The 14,342-nt window shown below is 59.2% G+C and overlaps 1 protein-coding gene across 1 annotated transcript; it reads left to right on the top strand.

Annotated features, from left to right (window-relative positions):
• The first annotated feature begins 3,494 nt into the window (after positions 1-3,494).
• GLI1 (GLI family zinc finger 1) lies at positions 3,495-11,492 on the top strand. Its single transcript, XM_059832806.1, has 11 exons — positions 3,495-3,591; positions 3,771-3,866; positions 5,155-5,350; positions 5,589-5,751; positions 5,855-5,956; positions 6,088-6,228; positions 6,872-7,021; positions 7,523-7,687; positions 8,154-8,402; positions 8,578-8,857; positions 9,226-11,492. Exons 1-11 carry the CDS (start codon positions 3,495-3,497, stop codon positions 11,490-11,492), a joined length of 3,906 nt encoding a protein of 1,301 aa, XP_059688789.1.
• Positions 11,493-14,342: the final 2,850 nt, after the last annotated feature.

Raw genomic sequence — 14,342 nt, forward strand, 5'->3', positions numbered from 1 at the left:
CATGGACCCAGGAGGGAGAGGCTGTGTTGGCACAGTGGGACCCTGACCCTCCTGCTGTACCTAGGTGGCCAGGGACAGGGGCGGGTGGGGACCAGAGCCCCACAGAGCTGCCCCCAGTCCTGCATGGTGAGTGCTGAAGGGGGTGCAGAGGGGATACCACCCCAAGCGGGGAGATGGCAAGGCTGGGGAGTCGTGAGGCGGGGGTGGTGTGCCTGTGTATTCCCCATGTGTGGTGGTGTGCTGTGCATGTGTGTGTGCTCTCTGTGCCCACATGTGCTCCATGCATGTTTATGTAAACCTGTGCCCATGCATGTGTTGTGTGCATGTGTGCTGTCTGCATACACATGCAGCTTTGCATGTGTTCCATTGAACATATGTGTTCTCTGGTGTGCCTAAGTGTGTGTGTGCGCTGCCTGTCACACAGGTGCTGTGTGCATGCACATGGAGTTTGTGTGGTGGTCACTCTGCAGGTGTGTGTACATGTGCTCTGTGAAGGGGGGTGTGTGTATGTGTGTGCAGGGATATAGCAGGTGGTGGGCAAGGCAGCGGCTGGCACAGCTGTGCATAGCAAGGTGAACGGGGCTAACAGTCGGCAAGGTAGAGGGGACATCACAAAGGCTGTGGGTGAATTAACCCTCTTCCTGGAAGTGGTAGATGCCCCCCAGATGGTGCCCCATCTGCTTGAAACTCAGGGCAGTAAGTCCCCAGTCCAGGTCGGGATGGGGAGCTGCAGGCTGGTGGGAGCCAGCTGGGCCCGGGCAGAGCTCATCTTGCCATTGCTGCTGCAGCAGGTGGGTGTGCCTGTCTGGACAGGCACAGCCCCACTCCCTTTCAGGCTGGAGTGGCCACATATGGTTACTGCACTGCCTGGTAGCAACCTGCCTGCTCTCATACAGAGCAAGGAGCTGGGGGGCTAAGGCTGTGGGTCTGGGGCAGCTGGGGGGAGCTCAGGTCATTGTTCTCGGGAGGGGGAGACGGGACTTTGGCTTTGCTGAACTCCAACATCCCCCATCATCTCCCAGCTGCACATGTACCTCTCCAGATACGTGCAAATGTATGTTCATGCAACTCTGTGTGTGTCTGCACACGTGTGAATAGCTGTGTGCACAAAGGGCTGGGGAGTGGGTGCTGCGGTCGACTCCACAACTAGACAAACTTTTGAGAGGGACTTGCGAACCCTCTCTTCGTTAGATGTTGTGGCTGGGGTAGGGGGCAGATGGGAGGCTTCCCCTGGAGCTAATCCCCCAATCTTTGCTGCAAGGCCCAGGTCCAGCAGGCAGGTAAGAGGCCCCTCCTCTGCCACCCCCCCTTCGTTTCCTACTCATCTCTCTTTCCCTTGCCTGCTCCCAGCACCACCACCTTCCCGGGTACCTCCCTCCCCCTTTGCCTGCTCTGCTGCCCCCCCCCCCCCTCCATTCTTCCTGTCTGACACTCTCACAAAGCCCTGAGACAAGCTTTCAAAGGGGCAACTCATGCGGAAGAATTGCTGCCCCCCCCGTCACCCCCACCCCCCCACCCTCCCCCCCGTGCTCCAAACGCAACCCAGCACTTTCCCAGCGGGGTGAGGGGCTCCCACTCCCCCAGACCCCTTGTTTGGGGCGATTGCCTTGGTCTCTCAAAGGGGGAGGCTGAGAGGGCAGGAGGCCTTGTTCCCAGCACCACCCGCATGTGCCTCTCCCTCACCCTGTGGTTGTTTCTCCTTCCAGAGCCTCTGCCCTTCATGTAAGCCCTCAGGGGTCTTGGGACAGGACAGTGATGGTGGATGGGGATGGAGCTGTGGGCCAGGACCTGGGTGCAGAGGCCAAAGGCCCAGCCACGGTTGGAGACCTGAGCATGCGCAGGACCAGGCAGAGCGGCAGGTGGAAATGAGACCCAGGCATGGGGCAGGAACCTGCAGGCAGGGATGTGCTAGTGGGCTGGGCTGAGCCCTGTGGGCAGGGGTGCGATGTGTGGGTGGGACAGGGCAGGGTTTTGACCTGCAGGCAGGGTGGGGACCCATGGGCAAGGCAGGGCTGGGTGGGACCTGCAGATGCTGCAAGGACCCATGAGGAGGACAGAGCAGAGTGCCAGCTCGCGTGCTTTGACCAAGAATGGTTCTAACCCTCTGTGCCTTAGTTTCCCCTTTTGGCAGTTAGGGCTTGCAGTTTTTACATCTGTGTGTGTGCTTGAGTGCAGATGTTTGTGTGGGTGTCTGGGTGCACACATGTGTATTTCATTCCCCGTGCAAAAGACACTGCAGTGGGCTTGAGACTGTTGCCGGGCCAGGACCCTCAGTACAGTGCGGAGCATGAGGGCACCTCGCTAAGTCAGTATCGGGGGATGCTTGTCATGGGTGACCACAGGGTGCCCTGCAGCAGTGTCACCGCTTGTGCCAAGCTATCAGAGGTAGTCTTGAACTGGGCAATGGTCTGATCTTTACTGCAGTCCTTGTGCTTAGGGTGTGTTAACCCCCCCGTGCTGGTTCCAGAAGGGACCTGGGGGCCTGCCAGGCACTGGGGGGCATGGGGACAGACATACTTGCTTTGGAGGGGGTGGCAGATGGCCTCCGTGTTTGGCCAGGTAGCTGTGGTGACACAGAGCTGCCATGGCTTGTACCTCCAGCCCCCACCCAGCCCGTCAGAGGCATGCAGTTTCCTGCATGGTTTATGTCTCTGCAATGTCAGCAAGGGAGGAGAGGGATGTGGGGGGCTGCACCCTGGCCCTGCAGATATCTCCTCTTGCACCAGCCAGCCCCTTCTCCCTTCCAGGTATACACGGGCCTGTGCCCCAGGTGGGGATGGGCCCCCAGCTCCGGGAAGAAAGTGGGACCCCTTAAGGCAGGGGGGGCACCCTGATGGGAGGGGGCAAGGAAAAATGCCAGGGGCCACCATGGTGGGGGGGCGTCCCCAAAGTTTTTGGGTATGCAGAGATGTTAATCGGTGGTTGCTGCTGAGTCAGATGCCCTCTAGCCCAGTTCCTCTGCCTAGGACCCTCATTGTTTGCGTCTGTGCCCCAAAATGGGAGGGACAGGGTTTCTCCCATTGTCACCTGCCCTTCCCGCCTTGGCAGTGCCCCCGGGACTTCCCTTTGCCGTGGGCTCGGGGCAGAGGTCTGTGTTGGGGGCTGCCGTGAAGTGGCAGCGCAGAGGTGGCCAGCACAGAGGGTTGTGCACCCCAGGTAGGTGGCTGCGGGGCCACGGCGGGACATTTCAGGCCGTGGGCAGGGCGGGGGCGGACGTGGGACGTGGGGAGGCGCAGGGCGAAGGACTGGGAGCACCTCCCGGCCCGGGGGGGGGCTCTGGCCGCGGCGGGGGGCGGCCCGGGCCGTCCCGCTGCCCGCGGCTGCGCTGTGCTGCGGCGCCCCCTGGCGGAGACGGGACAGCGCCGGCCGCCGCCGGGCGCGGGGCTCGCGGGCGGAGACGCCAGCCCACCCTTGTCCTCCTCAGGCCCCGACCGGCTCCAGCCCCTCGGCGAGGACCAGATGTGCTCCTGAGCCTGGCCAGGTCCCGCCGCGACATGTTCAACCCCGTCAGCGTCCCGGCCACCAGCTACGCTGAGCACTGCTGCCTGCGCCCACCCCATGGAGCAGCCCCGGGTGCCCCAGGGCCACAAGGTCGGTCGTAGCCCTCTCCTCCTGGCCAGTGCCTGGGCCTGAGCAGTACCTGGCATGGGCGTGAGGGCCACCCGACTTCAGATTCAGTCCTTGGGTTCAGGGATGCTCTGGGGATTTCCTCTCCCCCTTGTGCCGCCCACCCTAATATGCCTTCCCGTCTTCCTCCTCCCCTCTGCCAGGGCTAGATTTCCCCTTATGCCATCAGTCGAACCTCATGAGCAGTCACCGTGGTTATGGGTTGGTGCCAGGAACCGAGCACCCAGGCGGTGGTGATGGTAAGTCTCCAGTCTTGGAAGGGCATGGAGCAGGTAGGGGTTCTACAAGGGCTTTAGGCATCTCCTAGGGATTGTGTTGATTGTGTCAGGAGTGCAGGTGTCTGTGCTGAGTGGGTCAGGCAGTGCTGGGGACAGTGACACCTGTGATGAGGGAGAAGACTGCTGGGGCTTCAGGTATCTTTCCTGGAACAGTGATGCATGCATGTGTGAACAGGTAGATTTGTGCTGGCTGTGGCCAAGGGGATTAGGCACTTTTCTTGGGATGGCATCAGCTATAGCAGGGAGTACACGTGTGTCAAGGGGTTCAGGTACCCGCTAGGAATGTTGATGGCTGTGGAAGGGAGGGGGGACACTTCTGAGCCTTGCCACAGTCTAAAGCCGGCAACAAGTATAAACTGGGAGATGAGTGGCTGGAGAGCAGCCCTGCAGAAAGGGATCTGGCGGTGCTGGTTGGCAGCAGGCTCCACAGGAGTCAGCAGTGTGCCCTGGCAGCCAAGAGGGCAAACCGCATCCTGGGGCACATCAGACACAGTATAACCAGCCCGTCAAGAGAGGTGATTATCCCACTATATTCAGCATTGGTGCAGCCTCACCTCGAGTACTGTGTGCAGTGCTGGGCCCCACCATTTAAGAAGGATGTGAAGGTCCTCGAATGCGTTTGGAGGAGGGCAACAAAGCTGGTGACGGGCCTGGAAGGCATGTCCTATGAGGAGTGGCTAAGGACTTTGAGTATGTCTAGTTTGGAGAAAAGGAGGCTGAGGGGTGACCTCATTGCTCTGTGCAGCTTCCTGAGGAGGGGACGTGGAGAGGGAGGGGCTGATCTCTTCTCTCTGGTATCTAGTGATAGGACACGTGGGAGTGGTTCGGAGCTGTGCCAGGGGAGGTTTAGACTGGACATTAGGAAGCATTTCTTTACTGAGAGGGTGGTCAAACACTGGAACAGGCTTCCTAGAGAGGTGGTCAATGCCCCAAGCCTGTCAGCGTTTAAGAGGCATTTGCACAATGCCTTTAATAACGTGCTTTAACTTTTGGTCAGCCCTGAATTGGTCAGGAAGTTGGACTAGATTGATCGTTGTAGGTCCCTTCCAACTAAAATACTCGTGTTCTGTTCTGTTCTATTCTATTTTATTCTAATTCTATTCTATTCTGTTCTGAATCAGAAGCTAACTGGCACGCTCAGGGTACTCCTCCAGGCTCCAAAGCACCAGGCTTGTGTCCTTGGGGGTTTTGTCAGCCTCCTAGGACCCATGCTGAGAGGAGTGCCTCCCACTCTCTGCTGCCATCCCAGGCTCACGGTTCTCAACGCCCCGTGGTGCAGGCAAACTGGGCAAGAAGCGGGCACTGTCCATCTCACCCCTGTCAGACTCTAGCATTGACCTGCAGACGGTAATCCGCACCTCACCCAACTCCCTCGTTGCGTTCATCAACTCCCGCTGCGCCTCTGCCAGTGGCTCCTATGGCCACCTCTCCATCAGCACCATCAGGTGGGCACCAGACTTCAGCCCTGCTGGCATGCATGCAGCCTGTCAGTCTGGGAGCTTGAATGACGATTCCCAGCTTGGGGAGTGCCTGGGGTGAGGGCTAGGGAAGGTGGGAGCAGAGTGGGGTGGTGGGTTAGGGAAGGAGTGGCTGGGAGTTTAGACAACCGGGATCCCTGGCTCAGAAGACCTAAATTTCTGTCCTCTGATGGTGTCATCTGCTCATCCCTCTTGCTCTTTGCAGTCCATCACTGGGGTACCAGAGTCCACCAGGTCAGCAGAAGGGCCAAGGCCACCTGTACAGCCACACCCCACCACCACCACCATGTAGCTCCCACGAACACCTGTCCACCTGCCCAGGGCTCCTGCACCATGCCCCAGCTCGTGGGACCCTCAAACACTGCCAGGTAAGGGGGTCTTGCATTCATAAAAGTGGTGCATCCCATATAAGCGGTGGTCCAGTGGGCATCTCAGCGCTGACTGCTTTCCACTTTCCCCATGCCCCGGTAGCAGCTAAAGTTGGAGTGGAGCCTGAGCAGCCCTCTGACTGTCAAATACCCGGAGGAGAGATCTGAGGGTGACATCTCCAGTCCAGCTTCCACAGGCACCCAGGTACTCCCCAGGCCTTGAGACCCCCACCCCAACTTCCCCAGGACTGTACGCTCCTCCCTGGGCACCACTCCCAGTAACAGGGAGCAGGAAGGCTCATACTTGGGCATGCTCATCTGGTTGTGCTCTCCCAGGACCCCTTGCTGGGGATGCTCGATGTTCGGGAAGATCTGGAGAAGGAGGATGGGAAACCTGAGTCTGAGACTGTGTATGAAACCAATTGCTACTGGGATGGCTGTGCCAAGGAGTTCGATACGCAGGAGCAGCTGGTGCATGTGAGTTGGGTCCTGCCTAGGTAGACCCAGTTCCAGAACCTGCCCTCAGGCTGCTGGCTGACACTGCCCTGTGTCAACCCACAACTCCTACTCTAAGACTGTTCTATGCTGGGCTGCTTTATGCCCCCCACCCCTACCCCCCCGCCCCGGCCCTGAGAACTCACCACACAGGTGCACGATGTTGGAATTTGCCCCTAGGAAGGGAGAAACATGCATCCTCCACTTCTTGTGGGCAAGTTCTCCATGACCCTCCCATACCATGTCCCTAGGGACAACACCCAGTCTGGCCTTCCTTACCTCTGGGGCAGCTCTCCTGAACCACTGGTGCATCCAGACTCCCTCCTTTGCTTTTTGTCTCCCTCCAGACACTCCAACTCTCCTATATCCCCTTGACCACCCCTCAGACCACCTTGACCCCTATGTTTTCTTTTGGTCTTCTCAAAATAGCCCCCAGCCATCTCCTGTATCCCGACTCCTCCACACATCATCTGACCACTCTGTTTTCCCCTAACCTGTGGTGTCTCCTCCCGCCATCCCAGTTCCTCTATGTCCATTTCGCCCATGATATTCTCTTAAGACACCTGTTTCTCCCTGACCCTTGGCACCCTCCCCAGTGCCACCAGTGATGCCCCTCTTTCCTCAGCACATCAACAACGAGCATATCCATGGGGAGAAGAAGGAGTTTGTGTGCCACTGGGCAGCATGTTCCCGGGAGCAGAGGCCCTTCAAGGCTCAGTACATGTTGGTGGTGCACATGCGACGTCACACAGGCGAGAAACCTCACAAATGCACGGTGAGCTGGCACCAGCCTTTGCAAAGCCTCAGCTAACCTGTGGTGCCTTGCACCAGGCAGAGCTCAGGGCAGGATGCGAGCTGGCCTGTCTGGTATATGGCATTGAGGGGGACGTGTGGTGGGGAAAATGAGGTGGGACAGACAGGGTGGTCAGGAGCATGGTAGTGTATGATAGAGTGGGGTTCGTGTGTGGTAGGCCAGAGCCCGTGTGATCAACGGCATGGCAGAGATGCACATGAGGTAAAGAGGTATGTAGCAGACTCGGTACAGCATGGCCATGTGGCCAGTGCATAGTGAGGTGGCGTGACACAGGCCAGAAGGGTAAAGGGCTGTGCGGTGGTGTGAGGACATGCACCTGAAGGAGGGCAGGTGTGTTGTGTGTTGGTTGGGATGTGTGATACATGTCCATGGCAGATGTGCCGTGGGTATGTAGTCTAGGGGTGATGTGGTACAGGGTCTGTTGAAGGTGTGTGGCACCTTTTGCCCTGCTTGCCTGTGCAGTTCGAGGGCTGTAACAAAGCCTATTCACGCCTGGAGAACCTCAAGACGCACCTGCGCTCGCACACGGGTGAAAAACCCTACGTGTGTGAACATGAAGGTTGCAACAAGGCCTTCTCCAATGCTTCTGACCGGGCCAAGCATCAAAACCGCACTCACTCCAATGAGGTACAGACCCATCTGGGGCTCTTTGCACCCCTTTGGGCTCCCCGTATGCCTCCTGATTAGTCCCGTACTCTCTAAATTCCCTCCATCTCTGTTTTTTTTTGTGTGTGCCCCAACTCCCTCCTTGCCTGCTCTAATAAAGTATGGCCCCCTGCTCCCTTCCTCGGTCACCTGCATTCCCACCAGGGTCCCTTTACCCCCTGCCCCACTCCTGTGGAGCACTGTCCTTGCATTCTTCCTCCAGCTCCCTATGACTTCCTCCAGGGCCCTTCTGTAGCACCTAACATGCCCCCTCCAAGGGCACTCAGCCTCTGATCCCTTCCCACCCTGAGTTCCCTCAGTTCATGGTCCAACTCGAGAGGGAGGGGAGGGGGATTTATTTCATGCCCAGCTGGTACTTTGTTGGGAGGGGTCTCTAGTCAGACGTTAACACCATGCCTCCACCGTGCCTACCTTTTTTCCCTGACAGAAGCCCTATGTGTGCAAGATTCCAGGCTGCACCAAGCGCTACACAGACCCCAGTTCCCTGCGCAAACATGTGAAGACAGTGCACGGCCCTGACGCCCATGTCACCAAGAAACACCGGGGGGATGTGGTGCCAGGCCGTGCACTGCCCACCCCCAGTGGCCCCCCAGACATGAAGCAGGAGAAAGACACAAATGGCCCCACTGAGGCCCGGAAGGATGACAGCAAACTCTTGGTGCCTGACTTGGCCTTGGTAAGGAGCTGGGGGTATGATGACTGAGGGAGGCCTGGCCAGGCCTGTCGGAGGAGTTTTGCATGGTAGGAGAGTCATCTCCACATCTGGCAGAGTGTGGGCTCGCAGATTGCATTCAGTGTGTAGTGAATGACTGACCCCCTTTTCCTTGATTAATGTTTTGGGTACCCCCTAGAAGCCGCAGCCCAGCCCAGGTGGGCAGTCGTCATGCAGCAGCGACCACTCCCCACTCGGCAGCACCACCAACAATGACAGTGGGGTGGAGATGGCAGGCAACGCAGGTGGGAGCTACGAGGATCTATCCACACTGGAGGATGTGGTACCCGGTGAGCCCATGGGCACCTCAGGGCTCATGGCCCTCCACAAGCTAGAAAATCTTCGCATTGACAAACTGAAGCAGATGAGGAAGCCATCAGCTACTAAGGCCCTGAATTTGCCAGCCATCCCTGGAGCCGGTGAGACTGTGGTTCCCTCCCAACCGGATGCAGGGCCAGTCCCATGGGCACTGTGTCAAGAGAAGTCTGGTTTTCAGCCAGAGAGGTTTCCACACCTTCCTTTCACTAGTGGTGGACCCCCACATCTGGGCTGTGGCCCGTCTTTGGACTCAGTGATCTTACAGGTCTTTTCCAACCTAAATGATTCTAAATGATCTTCTGCCCACTCTTTGTTGCCACCACTTGAATCTGATTCCTGTCCTAGTAGGCATTAACCACGGAAGAGGCCCTATCCTGGTACTGGAGATGGCTGCCTGTTCCTCCTCGGACCACTGGTGCCATGCTGTGTCCTGAGTGCCCTGGTGTAACTCCTCCTTTTCTTTCCTCAGGCCCGCCTGGGGAGGTGCCTGGGATCTCTGTGCCAGCACCAGCTGCCTCGCACCGGCGCATTGCGGAGCTGTCAGCAGCAGAGATGGGCGTGCCACTGAACGAACGCCGGAGCAGTGCCACCAGTACCGTAAGCTCAGCCTACACTGTGAGCCGGCGCTCATCCCTGGTGTCCCCGTACCTGGCTGGACCATGTCTGGGTGGTGAGGCAGGGGCGATGGCCGGTGGGGCAGGCTTGGCAGATGGCTATGACCCCATCTCTCCAGACGAGTCGCGACGCTCCAGTGATGCCAGCCACTGTGGAGGGCTGCCAGGTGTGGGCAGCCTTACCCCGGCCCAGCGCTACCGTCTCAAGGCCAAATATGCTGCAGCCACAGGTGGCCCACCCCCAACCCCACTGCCCAACATGGAGCGTGTGGGCATGGGTGGCCACAGTATCTTACCTGGGGACTACCTTGGGCCAGCCGAATCCCGTTTCCTTGCAAACGGTTTGCTGCGAAGGCACAGTTCCAATGACTACTCTGGCTATGCAGGCAGTGTTCCCCCTCACCTGGTGCCTAGGAATGGTGTGCGGCGGGCCAGCGACCCTGCCCGGACCGCAGCCAACCCTCACGCTGGGCCCAAAGTGCATCGTTTTAAGAGCATGGGTAACGTGAATGTGCCGGGAGTGGGCAGAACTGCTCTGCAGCCCTTGGGTGGTTCTGATGCCAACCTTCAGCGCCACGTCTTCTCCCCACGCCCACCCAGCATCAGTGAAAATGTCTTCCTGGAGAGCATGAGCATAGAGGGCCCTGGCCCAGGCATGGAGTCTGGCTTGCTAGAGGTGGAACAGTACTTGAACTACCCTGAGGAAAGCTTCCCATGCCAAGGGATAGGTGTGGAGCTCCAGTGTGAAGGCCCCTACATCAGTGCTCACCGGACCACAGGGGGCATGCAGCTGAACCCAGGAGGGCACGGGGACATGGAGGAGGGGTTGCTTCAGTCCGAGTTCTCCCTCCCGCAGTGTCAGATGAACCAGCACTTCGCAAGCATGCACACTGGCAATGGGACCATGCCAGCTCCTTGGGGTGAACCTCCCCAAGGCAATCTGGAGATGAGTTCTGGGCAGTCGAGTGTTGGTGCCTCCGCTGCTGCCGTGTCTGGGCCACACTGTCACCATCAAAGTACTGAGTACCCACTAGCCAGTTCTTGTGGGCAGCAACCCAAACTTGTGAGCTCATGCCAGGACCGTGGATTTTCTGGGGGGCACCGGCTAAACCGACTGCAGATCAAATCTGAGCAGCGTTACCCAGCACCTGCCCCAGCACTTGCTCCCTGCCAGAACGCCAAGCTTACTGGGCCCATGCAGCCGCCTGCGTCGTTTGGCCAAGCCATGAATGTAGGGCCTGGTGGTTACCAGTCTGAGGAACAGGCATCTGTCAGTTACATGGGCACGTTGAGCCCGGGCGCTAGAAGAGCCCAGACGCCCACCATGCAAACCAAAGAAGTGATGGTCCGTAGCTATGTGCAGGCCCAGCAGGCTCTGATGTGGGGAGACCAACTAGCCTCCAAGGGAGGGGAGGCTGGCATGGGGCTGGGCAGTGAACCTGGGCAGTGCCAAGCCATGCAAGCACCACTGTACCTCAGCCCCAAGTACTCTGGTTACCATGCCAAACCAGATCACCTGCAGGGTCTGGCACAGACCCAACACCTCCTAAATGCCCCATGCTTCAACCCAGAGATGGTGCCACACCCACCTGGTGGCCCTAAGCCACCCGGTCACCAAAACAGTCTGAACTATGCAGGCAACCTGGCTCAGCCAAGTCATTCCTATGAGGGAGTGGAAGCCAGCTCCCGGCGTGTACTTCGCTTGCCCCCTGCCCGCCCCACACCTGAGGGGCCGAGTAATGCCCTCCTGTATTACCAAGGCACACATGTGCAGGTGGGCAAAGGAGGGCATAAGCTGCTGGGCCAAACGGCAGCAAGCTGTGGGGGTCCTGGGCATTATGGTGGGAGCTTGGAAGGAGTGAAAGGCAGCTCATACTACTACCTGGATTCGGGGGAGCAGATGGCCAACAGCCTGGACTCCCTGGACCTGGAGAATACGCACCTTGACTTTGCTGCCATTGTGGAAGATCCAGAGACATCTGCACTGCTGCCTGGGCCTCCAAGCCCTGCTGGTGGTCTCCTGCTTCCTGCATCTGGTGGTGCCAACATGGCTGTGGGTGACATGAGCTCCATGTTGAGCACTCTGGCAGGGGAGAGCCATTTTCTCAACTCCTTGTCCTAACTAGGAGGTACCAGCCATCAGGTGGGCATGTCTGCAAGGGGGGAGGGCAAACCACCTTTGGACAGAGGTGTGAAATCCCTTCTCACATGCAAATTCATGCGTGGTCCTGGGGAAGGGGGGAGAAACACCCCTGGGGAGTCTCCCCTTCTCCAGTCTGTGAGTGTCGGGCTCTTTCAGGGGAGGGACGTTACTGGGTCCCAGGCACAGCTGCAACCCTGATCAGGTGCTTCAGGTCACCTCTTGTGGGGGGAACTGGTTTCACTGAGCCGTTCCATTCCAGTGCCTGGAACCTTTCCCTGCCTCCCCTGGCCCTGTGGACAAGGTGGCCCTGCGCAGTCTTAATGTCGAAACCAAAGAGTTCCACCTTCCTCAACCCTGTGGGCAGGCCCCATTCCTGTGTTCCTACTGCCTCTCCCCCTGCCCCTTTAAATCCCAGTCTTTGTCATGACTGCAATCACTCCTTGCTTGGCAAGCCCACCCACCCCCTCCCCTCCATCTTGCTCAAGGAGGGAGAAGGAGGAGGCAATTCTCCACCACAGGGATGGCGGGGGCGGGGGGGGCGGGGGAGGGAGGGCTTGGGGTGCCTGGCACTGCCTGTGTCGCTCTGTACATAGTGTGCATATGTGTATGTCTCTATTATGGGTGTTAGCCCAGTCTTTTTGTTTGAAAGAAACAGCAGTGCCTCTCCTCCCATTAAACCCTTTCTCAGGGGAGTGTGAGCCGTGTGCTTTTTTGTCCCTGCAGATGGGCTGCAAGCTGGACCCCTGTGCCAGGTGCTGTACAGTGCTGCCCCCCCCCATCTGGGACTGAGACCCACTTGTGCCTGGCCCTGCAGAAGCTTCCCCCCCCCTCTTTGGATTGGGAATCCAGCCATAGCAAGTGCTGCACACGCCAACCACACGTTGCTTCCCACTGCAGGGGTGGGGGAGGAAAGGGCAGTGCTGCCCTCGTGTTACAACCGTGGCAGCATTGAACAGAAGCACCTGCAGAAGCATAGCAAGGCCCACGTACACTTGGTGGCATCAAGGTATGGCACAGTGCCTCTGGGGCTATGCTTGGATCTGAGGCTTTTCCTTCAGACCATCTTGGCGTCTCTGGGGGTGCTCTGGGCTGTACTTAGGCATTGGGGCACCACGTTGGCACCTCTAGGGCTGCTCTGAGTGCTGGGGACAATTTGTAGGGTCTCCAGGACTGTCTAGGTGTGTTTGGGGCTGCTCTGGGGCTTTTCTGGGGTCTCCGGATGACTTTTGATGGCTCTGAGCTGCTACGTGTTCTCCAGTGTTCGTTCTGAGGGCTGCCTTGCTGCTTCTGCAAGCTGGCTGGGTTTTCCAAGGCCCCTAAGGACATGCTCAGTGTCTTCAGGGCAGCACTGGGCATTCCAAACTTATAAATTGAGTGGTTTAGGCCATCCTGGTGTCTCGGGTTGCTCGAGGGCTCTTTCCAGGCCGTTAGTACATTGCTGGGGCTGTTCTCCAGGTCTCTTGAGTGGATGTCTTTGTGCTGCTTGAGCTGCTCCAGGTGTGCTGGGGCATTCCCAGTTATTCCAAGGCCTCTGCAGATTCTCTGGGCTTTTCCAGAACCTCCAAGCCATGCTCAAGAGCACCTTTACTGGTCCCTGGACCTGGTCTCAGACCGACTGGGGTTCTTTCAGGGTCTGAGAGTGTCCTGCCAGAGTCTTGGGGGCTTTCCAGGACTTCCCAGGTGCTGTGGGGTCTCTCTGGCTAGGGTGGGTCCCCAGGGGCTGCGGGCTCTGGGCCTTTCCCGACTGCGGGGGCTTCCTCAGGGCCCCAAGGCCCGTCCTGCCCTGCAAGGCTGCGCCTCAGACCCGCGGGGAGCATTCAGGTCTTGCTCCCGCTCCTCCTCGGTGGCCTGCGGGTCTGTTTTCCGGGCCGTTACGAGGGTCCCGGCGCTCCTTCCCGGGCCTGCACCGGGAACCAGCGTTTCCATGGCGACGGCTCGGCGTCAGCCCGTAGCAAGCCGACGGCGCTGAGCGCGCAGCGGCCGCAGGCGATCCCAAACGGGAGGCAGAAGCCCCGCCCCTCCGCGCGGCATGCCGGGGGCCGCGCCCCGCCCCTCTCCGCTGCGCGGCGGCGGGTCGGCTCCCCCCGCCCCGCCGGCAGCTGCGGCGCCGCCGCGGTGCCCCGTCAGCTTCTCCGCAGCGCTCCCCGCCGGCGCGGCATCCCGGGCGTCGGCCCGACGGAAAAGGGCCGGTGCCTGCTCCGCCGCCGTTTTGCGCTGCCCGCCGGGGCTGGGCAGCGCCCTGGGGGCTCTGCCAGCATCGCTGGGGCCCGGCTGTGCGCGGGTGGGGGTAAAGCACCGAGGCAGCGGAGAAGGGCCTCCTCCGGCAGCCGGGGCAGAGCTGGTCCCGGCGGGTGCGGCGCTTCGGGGCGTAAAGTACCGTAGCGGTGTCGGTTTCCGCGGTGGGAGAGGCGAGGTGGCTTAGCTGTGCCGGGGGGGGGGGGGGGGCTGCAACCCGAGGGAAGGGAGGTGCCGTTGTGTCTGGATTTGGGGGTCTGCCGGGGTAAGTAGAGGTGTGTAACTCTGAAAAGGGAGGCGGGACGCAGGTCTCGTTTATTAGCGATAAGCGACCATTTTCCTTTCCTTCTTGGGAAGGGGATAAGAGAATTTTCTCTGGTTGCTTTAGGGTTACTGTTCTTGGGAAGGGGCAGAATACAGGATTCTCTGAGCTGGAACTGTAATCATTAAAAGAAGATAACAAAAGGGAAGCAAAGTTCACAAGAAAAGCGGAGTGTGTGATCGTGGTCTGACGTACGTCGATGGAGGTGTCCAGGCACACCGGAAAAGGCACGTGGGATGGAAGGAGTGGGGGGAGTGTGTTGTGCTCCCGGA

The sequence above is a fragment of the Gavia stellata genome, chromosome 36 (assembly GCF_030936135.1).
Source record: "Gavia stellata isolate bGavSte3 chromosome 36, bGavSte3.hap2, whole genome shotgun sequence".
Classification (NCBI taxonomy): Eukaryota; Metazoa; Chordata; class Aves; order Gaviiformes; family Gaviidae; genus Gavia; species Gavia stellata.

What these genes read in the sequence shown, in the direction of transcription:
- GLI1 (XM_059832806.1), top strand. Translation starts at nt 3,495, where the DNA reads ATGTTCAACCCCGTCAGCGTCCCGGCCACCAGCTACGCTGAGCACTGC. An exon ending in GGGTGCCCCAGGGCCACAAG is followed by an intron (nt 3,592 to 3,770) that starts GTCGGTCGTAGC and finishes CCCCTCTGCCAG; the next exon opens with GGCTAGATTTCCCCTTATGC. An exon ending in CAGCTTCCACAGGCACCCAG is followed by an intron (nt 5,957 to 6,087) that starts GTACTCCCCAGG and finishes GTGCTCTCCCAG; the next exon opens with GACCCCTTGCTGGGGATGCT.